Source organism: Empidonax traillii, unplaced genomic scaffold (assembly GCF_003031625.1).
Source record: "Empidonax traillii isolate 1590-97213 ecotype Southwest subspecies unplaced genomic scaffold, ASM303162v1 scaffold502:size815047, whole genome shotgun sequence".
NCBI classification, from domain to species: Eukaryota; Metazoa; Chordata; class Aves; order Passeriformes; family Tyrannidae; genus Empidonax; species Empidonax traillii.
This window is the reverse complement of record NW_020955695.1, coordinates 2,430-11,331: the sequence shown is the minus strand read 5'-3', so window position 1 is coordinate 11,331 and position 8,902 is coordinate 2,430. Positions and strand designations below refer to the sequence as shown.

The 8,902-nt window shown below is 43.6% G+C and overlaps 1 protein-coding gene across 1 annotated transcript in view; it reads right to left on the bottom strand.

Annotated features, from left to right (window-relative positions):
* Window positions 1-542: 542 nt before the first annotated feature.
* The window catches only part of LOC114063945 (SUN domain-containing ossification factor-like), a gene marked incomplete at its 5' end in the record, with an annotated part of 10,425 nt that continues 2,065 nt past the window's right edge, over window positions 543-8,902 (bottom strand). Inside the window, 7 exons of the mRNA XM_027896556.1 lie at window positions 543-2,494; window positions 2,632-2,687; window positions 3,859-3,950; window positions 4,287-4,441; window positions 5,392-5,496; window positions 6,769-6,856; window positions 7,719-8,885. Coding sequence (XP_027752357.1) covers window positions 2,048-2,494; window positions 2,632-2,687; window positions 3,859-3,950; window positions 4,287-4,441; window positions 5,392-5,496; window positions 6,769-6,856; window positions 7,719-8,885 — 2,110 coding nt within the window. The remainder of the gene's footprint in view (window positions 2,495-2,631; window positions 2,688-3,858; window positions 3,951-4,286; window positions 4,442-5,391; window positions 5,497-6,768; window positions 6,857-7,718; window positions 8,886-8,902) is intronic.

Here is an 8,902-nt window from a genome sequence, read left to right as displayed (position 1 = left end):
AGTCTTGAGACACTCAAGTGAAAAATCAGTGCTAGAGAGCCTGTGAATTCAGCATTTGGCTGCACACAGTGCTGCTGTGCTTGACAGAAGTAAGGTAGGAGGGAGTGACCAGGAAGAGCCAAATCAAGCTGAAAACTCTGGTTTGAAATAATGACTCCCTAACATTTTCCATTCAGGGCCTTTTATATCTTCACAAACCTTAGCTCTGAGTACCAAGAGGTCATTTTCGTGCAATCATTCTCACAGAAAGCCACCACGCCCAGGGATCCCCCTGGGCAAGGTGTGAACTGACCTGCTGGAAACTTCTCCAGCAGTTTCACAGGGTCACAATTCCTGAACTGTCAGATGAAGCACAACTTGGCCGTCAGAATTCACCTCCCCCTTTTCTTTCTTTAAATAGACAAACACATCTAGGCTGAGTTTATGAACTTCTTAGTAGGGCCAAAGGACTCCAGTCCTAGTCCTGGACTGAAAATGAAAGAACAGTCCTTGTCAGACATTTAAGCCACAAGTTTCATTTTCAAAGGAAAAATACCAGTAAATGAAAGACAAAGTGTTCAGATTTATTTGGAAATTCACAGTTTCTAATGGCACTACAGCTCTGTAGTTACATACTCTTGTTCCACAACATTGGATGCTGCACTCTGGTGGTATGTATTTTCCTAATCCAGGTTTGACACCCTTCTGAATTCAGGTTCAACACGTCTGGTTCATGTGCTCTGACTGGCTAATTGTGCAGATCAACTCTGAAAGTACATCACTTTAAAGTATTCAAAAACTAACAAGAAAGCAGCAAAAAAACCAAAGTCCTTAAATAAGTCACATTACATACAATACCCAGGAAAGGCATTAGATCTGTTAAAAAGGGTACCACTAAAAGTGCTCAATAAGTTAACTTATTTTGTACAACGTGAACCTGTAACACCTGTCAAAAGGAATAACCTTTTGTTCCACTCATTCAGAATCACACTCAACATTTTAGCAACCACACATCCTATAGTATCCAAATATACAATCACAGTCAAAATAAAAAAAAAAAACACTTGAATATGAAATACCAACCATACCAACACTGCACATTTGTTAGCCAATACAAAAGCAAACGTTCTGGGAACACCCGCAGTGAACCAGCCCGACTGCTCAGACCCGCAGGCTTTGCAAACTCAACACACCCAGAGCCGGCTCGGAGAAGGGCCCGGCTGCACCAAACCAAGCTCACCCTCCCGTTCCTCAGCTGAGCTCTCACTGAACTCAGCACAGCAGCAGTGAGCATTCTTCATCCACCTCCTTCAGAGAACTGCAGCAGGCCACTGACACGGCAAACACGTTCATCAGCCTCAGGTTCCACTGCACGCGGGAAGTCCTGGAGAGCCACCGTCACCGATTCTGCACAGACTGCAGCTCACATTTGTGACTGAAGGTGCAACTAAACACAGTTACCGACCCTGGTGACATATTTTCCTCAGAGTTTGCAAACCCAGAATCTAGTCAGGCAAGTCCATCTATTGGTATTTTTACAGTATCCAGTCCACATTACCGAGTCCAGCTGAAGGCCAACACGTGTCCCTTTACAGCACTGTAGTGTTGCATCTTCAAAAAAAGCTAGAGAAATTACAAAATAAATCAAATGACAAACAATTGTAATCTCCCCTCTTCCAGTGGCATTATAAATAGACAAAAGGCACATAAATATGGGAAGGTGCAAGAAATAGGAACAAAGCTAAAGGAAGAGGATTAGGCTTTTATCCCTATTCCACCCAACAAACTGGGTTTCAAAAAATCTCTGTCCCAGGAACTGTGAAAAAAAACCTTTATAAAATGAACCCTGCCCTCCCCCCAAGCTGTTCTCATAGGAAATTATCAGCCTCGTAAAGCTGCAGCTTATAGCCAAGATTGACACAATCCCATCTATTTAAAAAGGCAGAAACCAAATTTCTGAATACTTTCCAATTAGTTGAGCTCTTTGTCTCCCATTATCCTCCCACAGAATACCACAGACTGTTCTCAAACGAACAAACACTCTCCTGTTTGAGAAGTTCAGCTAGTTTTAGATGTGTCCAGACACTGTTGTGACACCAAGTGTTCCCACTGTAATATCTTTGTTTCCTTTGATTATGTCATGCAGGCTTGGCATTGACCCCGACTTAGTCTGTATTAGAGTTTTTATGAGCTTCCCTTGGTCTGACACTTTCGACCGTCTTCGCTTTATGGCCCTCTTCTCAGTTTTTGTCTTTTGGGTCTGTCCATTGCACAGACTCGTACACGCTGAAATGCCACAAAAATAGGACTCCTCAGACTGCGATGACGTTTCGGAGCTTCCCTCGGATGGAGGGCCCTTATAGGACGAGTGATAAACCTCCCCAATGTTAGAGAAGTCCCTCTGGTTTGTGAAGGGCTTCCTTCCTTTGAGTTCCCCGTTGGCTATGGGATGCACAGGCTCCGTTGTCGGCTTAACAGTCTCTGGCTTTTCACTTTTGTATTTGCAACGTTTTTTCTGAAACCACAAGTGAAAAAGAAGCAACAGTGAGGTTCTGGAAGGGAAGCAGAGCAGCCAAGACACATCCAATCACCTCTGCCAGCACAAGCACCTCAGCCCCACCAGCCCTCCCACCCCACCCTACCCCACAGTACCTTCTTCTCTGGGGAAAACTTCAGAGGTTCTACAATGTACAGATCCTCTGGATCCACTGCAAGAGAGGAAACCCAGACTTAGCAGTCGTGACACTGCCAGCTCTAGAGCAACACAATCCTAAGTAAGGAGCAGCACAACAAAGTACTCCACTTATCAGATGCATTTTTTTCTCCCTTTGTAAGTTAAGGGGGCACAACACAAACACTGGAAGTGAGGGGAGCACACAGAGGAATTCCCTTGTGCTGTCATGGCAGCTGTCAGTGGCATCCACTTGAAAACAGGTGGCTTTCTGGTAAATTAGGTCATGGGAGAGGTGCAGAGAGCATCCTTTGGGAAAAAGGAGCAGGAGTCAGCAGAAGTTGAGGTCTAAGAAAACAAACCAGTATAACAGCGTTTAACATGCAGCCTGACTTGACAGGACAGAAGCATGTGCACCTATCAAGGCCACAGAATGGCATGAGACCAGTCTGGCATTCTTCCAACGGTGCTTTGTAAATCATTCTTCCAAGATGAAGCAGGGGAGAATTCAGGAAAAGTGTGGGTTTTTTCAAAAGAGAAAATAAAATAGTATAGGCCTCAGCTAGTCTTTATTGCAACACATTTCCAACTCAACTTATGAGTTTTCATGCAGTTTCATTCACAGCACAAAAAGCTGTGAGGCAACTTTGCTGCACCCAAAGAACAGTGTCAGCTGCATACTTGGTAATTACTATAACCTGCAACACTCGGTTTTGCATGACAATGATGGCCTAAAGAAATCAAAATTCAGTTGTCCCAAGTCTAACATGGATACTGAAAAGACCAGATCATTCCTCATATCCAAGCCAAGATAAATGATCTAAATTTTTTACTACAGTTGCTAAATTTGAATCCTAAAAAACCTGCCAAGTTTCAAACACAGACTATCAGGACTTCTGAAAAGTAGGGCACTCAGACTTCCCACGTCTGGCACTTACGAGAAAAAAACTACTCTGCAAGCTTCACAGCTTTGCAGATCTGAGAGCCTACATGGATTGCTACTAACCCCAAGAAAACAAGTGCAGAGCAGAGCAAAACTCATGTCAAAAATTGCATTTAAGGTTTTAGCGTAATTCAGCACAGTTCTATGAATATCTGATTATTTGTTCACAAATTACCTTGTCCTACAGAACACATACATGAACTACATGCACACTGTGCAGCACTAAGAGTAACAACAGAAATCAGATGTACAATATGAATAATACCTTCTTTACCAGCTAGCTGAAAAGACTGTGATCTGACCAGTGGAAGAGAAGTTCTTCTTTTCAAATTCATATCATCATAGGAGGAAAAACACCTAGGAAATTCCAGAAAGCACTTTTAACACACTTTTCTCAGTACTTTGTCATACACATTTTTCATTAGGAAGCATTTTTGGCAGAAAGACAGAACTGAGGTGCCCAAGACAGCCTGGCAATCAGACACAGTACTGTGTTTGCAACAGGGTATCAAGTGTAGTGGCCCCACAATGCTTCGAGGAGAGTGTTACTACAAAGCAGTAATGGCTCTTTGCCAACAATTTTGACTGTGCAGGAAGAAGACTCAGAATTAAAGCAGAAGTGCCAGTACCAACACTGTGGAAATACTGAAAAAAGCTACAGGAACAATTAAGTTTCAAATGTAAATATGTTACCTTTTGGGGCTAGGGTAGTGATTGCTTTTGGGAATCTTTGAGAGGTAATCGTCACAGAACTGAGAAGGGCTCCTGCACCGCTGCACAAAAAGCACCAAGCCCAGGATGAGACAAAGAACCAGTGAAATCACCAGGTAAGTCTGTCGATCAGAAACCTGCAGGAATTGGATACAATTATTAAAGACAGAATAATTTCGTGATACTACTATTTTCGTGGTTTAAAAAGACAAATGGCATGTTTTCAAGGCACTGTCCTTCAGTTTCACTCAACACTTGTTCAAACTGGAGTAATTTTTCAGAGGTTTGATGCAATCTATTGGCTGTGCAGCTGTGAAGGTTGAACCCCACTACCTGCTAACACAGGACAGTATTTCACTGCCTACAGTACCAGTGTAACTAGAGAAGCTGCCATCTCTCATAAAGAGCATTCAAACCTACCTGAAAGCAATATACTGCCCATAAAAAAGCATGCTCAGATGGTAACTTCTCTGGTTTACAGCTGACACAGATGCAACACTACAGCAAATCTAAGTGATGCTTTTCGTCAGCTGACACTAAAGTACTTCATAGAACACCATTACAGTCATTTGATTCAATGTGGTTTCACCAACCACAGGAGCTTAGCCAGCCAGGCATTAAAGAACAAGTTTTACTAAGGGTTAGAAAACAGCTCAAGGGAGGTCTCTGGCAACAGGCACAAAATAAAAAAGGTCATGTTTATGATACTGCTTGAAATGCCAGGCAGGAGAACATAAACATTTGAGACAAGACTTTCCCAGTGTTGTTGCCAAAATCCACCTAATCTCTGAAGATGACAGTATCCAGTGAGGAAAGGAGAAAGGTGCCTTAGCTCAGACTACAGTCATGGGGCTAGTAGGGCTGTAATAATTATTACCAATTTTGCTGTGTAATTATTACCAATTATTACCAATATGAGTAGCTCAAGCTACTCAAATTTGTAGCTAAAAGTTTAGGATAAAGCAAGCTGAAAGCAACACTACAGACAAATTAAAGTTTCATTTAAAGACTGGTCTCTTCAAACAGAGATCTGTTTACGCATCTGTTCCCTCTGAGTCCTCGTGCCATAGCGCTGAACTGTAATTACCTCCCGTTTGAGCTCGGCCACAGTCGCTGACAGATTAGAAGCCAGCTGGGTCATGTTGGTGAGCTGTGCTTGTAACAGCTGGATTGCTTCTGTCTGACGCTGGTCCTGTGTTAGAGAGAGTCACGGTCATGCCAGTGCTTGTCAGGTTCCCACTATCACATGCACTCCTGTGTTCAGTTCGTGTTCTGTCTGACACAGCCAGGCACTCTGCAGCCACATGACTCACGCAGCATGGTTTTCAGCACAGCTTTATGTAACATTTTGACTTGTCAGAAAACATTTCGTAAAGTTATGCCAAGTGCATTTCATTCCAGTGAGTTGTGCTGCCCTCACTGCAAGCAGGGAGCAGCCAGCTCCAGGCAGGGGCTGTCAGCAGGCTCAGGACTGCCACGTCACACAACACACATGCACAGGGCCAGGCACAGCTCCAGCCTGAGGGCTGACACAGAGCTCTTGTTCCAGGATCAGGCAGATTGTCACTTAATGACAGGAGCCAGGAACAACAACTTTGGAGCTGCTCCCCGGAAAGAGCCCTGACAGGATTCTTAATCCTATGAGAAATTAAGGAAGGTGAGCAGAGTATCAGGAAGGTTAACCAAGAGGAGACTGACCAGCACTGATACTCTTCAAAAAAAACAGAACAGAAAAAAGAGAACACATTTGAAGTTGCCATTTTCTTCACTGTTGATGGATGAGCAAACTACAGCTGGGACTGCACTTCAGAAACTTTCAGACAGTTTGGGACCCAGCCTGCTATGCCACAGGCACAGCTGCTTTAGTGAATATTCAGCACAACCATCCAGGCTGTATCCCACAGTTGCTCAGAAAAGCCAGGATGGCAGAGCAGGGAAAACCCACATTTTAAAGAATGAACTAAAGCTTTTGTTACACAAGTTACACTTTCAAATACAAATTTCACTTAACCCATTACTGTACCCCTCTGGCTTTCTATAGGTTAGGTCTCTTGAGCAGCAGCAGAGAAGTTGTCTATCAATACTTTAAATCAAATATGGAAAACCAACCAAGTTAAAAAAATTGTTTTGAGTGCAGCTACAATCAAGAAACAAGGGCTGGGACTGACCTGGATGACTTTTTCATTGACAAAGACCAAGGAGTTTTAGCCATTACCAGCTAACAATTTATTTTTATTTTAAAAAAATCAGAAAACAGAGCTGCGGATGGCCTTATTCTAAAACAACTGGGAACATACATAAAAATTTTACTATGGAGAAAAATATAGGGAAGCATGGAATGGATGCTTGTAAAAGATAGATATACAGCTCAACTGAAAGAGGATTTCTCCATCTCCTTGCAACTCTTCATTAAAAGCAAACTTTCATAATTAGGAAAACACTTAAATACTCCAACAAGTCATACCTGCTCTTCTGCTATCCTTGAGGTGTTCTGAAGTTTTATTATTGTTTTATTGAAAGCCTTCTGCATTTCTTCCATTTGCTTTCGGTACCTAAAACAAAGAGCATGTAAATCTGAAATATTAGTGCATAAAACTCCTCAGCTTAGACTTCTCTTCAGAAAATGTGACTATGCCAGTGAAAAACCTCTCTTTGGCCAGAGATGTTTTATTTGAATATCAAGTGGCATTTGCTTTTAAGTTTCACACATAAAACAGATGTGTCTTTCTAAGGGTTCCCCCCCTTCCCAAGGATAAAATCAAATCTATTTCAACACCTTGGAATTTAGTGACAATTTATTGGAATTCACTCTGGAAACACTGACTGCCAAGACAGAAAACACAACAATAAGTATAATGAAGAGCCCCTTCCCTGGAACCAATTCTGAAACTGGAACATTTCCCCATTCTCCTGTGGCTAAGAAGCACCACAGATAAATACTAATATAGATACATCCCTCACAGAAAGCTCTTAGTTCCTTCTCCCACACTCACTTACTCAACAGGAGTTATTACAGATGGGTAACACGGTAATTTAAGTGGAAATAATGCAATAAAGAAGGCATTGTAGGTCTGTGGCATTCAATTTTAAAGCAACAGAAGGATGTGCCCTTTTGTTGAAAGGATTAGGGACAGGATTAGTGCCTACATCCTGGACACGCTTTATCCTTTTAAAAAACCCACAGCAATAGTTCTCAGAACAAAATAAATGTGATTGTATCTGAAATGCAAAGAGGGAACCTCTGCCATACACAGACAGACAGCTGGGGGCTCCAGCAGCTGCCCAGGCTTAGTAACTTGCCTCAGTTTTCCATAAAGCTTTATGCTGTGATTTACACTCTACCCGACTTCCCATGTTACTCCCCATATAGGTATGTTCCTCTGTGTCAGTGGCTGAGACCATCCTCAGACTCACCTCTGACTGAGCTCTTCCAAGTACCGGCTGCTGAGAGACATGTTGACTTCCAGGGCCTTTATGCGATTATTCAAGCGCATGAAGACGGACTCCTTCTGGTTGGATCCATGAACAAGGTTGCCATTAGCATAGCCCAGATCTGTTGAATTCTGAAGTTCAGCATAGAAGTCTGTCGCTGTTCTCTGTGGTCCCCCCGAGACTGGAATCGCCATTAAAGCTTCTTCAGCTGCCTGATCGTCCTCCTTTGTTTCGACGGGCACAGAAGATTCGACAGGAGGCAAAATGGGTTTCTGCGCTTCTGGAGTGCTCTCCTTTCCTTCCCCAGCAACACTGGTTACTACATCCACTGTATTTTCAGGCTGCGGAACAGTCTTTGTAGGCTTAGAAATCACTGGAGTAGCCACAGTCTCCCTTGTGCTCATCTCCTTTACCTCAGTGACCACACTGGTCTCAGAAGCTACAGGGCTTTCTTCTACAACCGAGCTCTCAGCCTGTTCCATTTCAGCGCTGACCTCAGGTACCTCCACCTGGGGAGTCCCCTTCAGTGCCACCTGGCCTGCATCTTCTTTTGCAGGCTCCAACACCACGTCTGTTGTGGGTGATGGCTTAACTTGAGAAGTAACTTCCAAGAGGAGGGACTGAGAGACAGTTTGAGGATGGCTGGGCTCCAGTTCAATCGACTCTGTGGTCTCGTTACTGATCTCCTCAGGGACCGCACTGCTCAAGACAACCGTAGCAGTAGACCCAGATGGTCTCTCAGCTTTGCTGTCCAGTTGCTCAGGCGGAGGCTCATCTATTGACACAGGGACAGACTCGGTCAGAGCTGCCTGTGGCTGCTGCACATCAGCAGGGTGGGCTGGCCCTTCCTTGCCTCCAGTTTTACTGTGCTGCCGGTGCAGGGCCGCTGCCACCGAGCACCACTTGAACAGGTATTCCGAAAAGGTGGAAATGCAGCACACTGCTGCCATGTCACAGCAGTACTGCTCTGTCTCCAGCTCAAACCAGGTCGATGATTCTTCTTCCTGATCATCACTGGACAGCAAGGTTACTGTGGACTGGCTTGTATCTTCTTCATACTCTTGTACAAGCTGAACAATAGGACTTTCTTTAGTCAAATCCACCACCACTTGCTCTTTATCTATCTGTGGAATATCTGTAGTAACAAGTCTACAACAAAAGAGTTA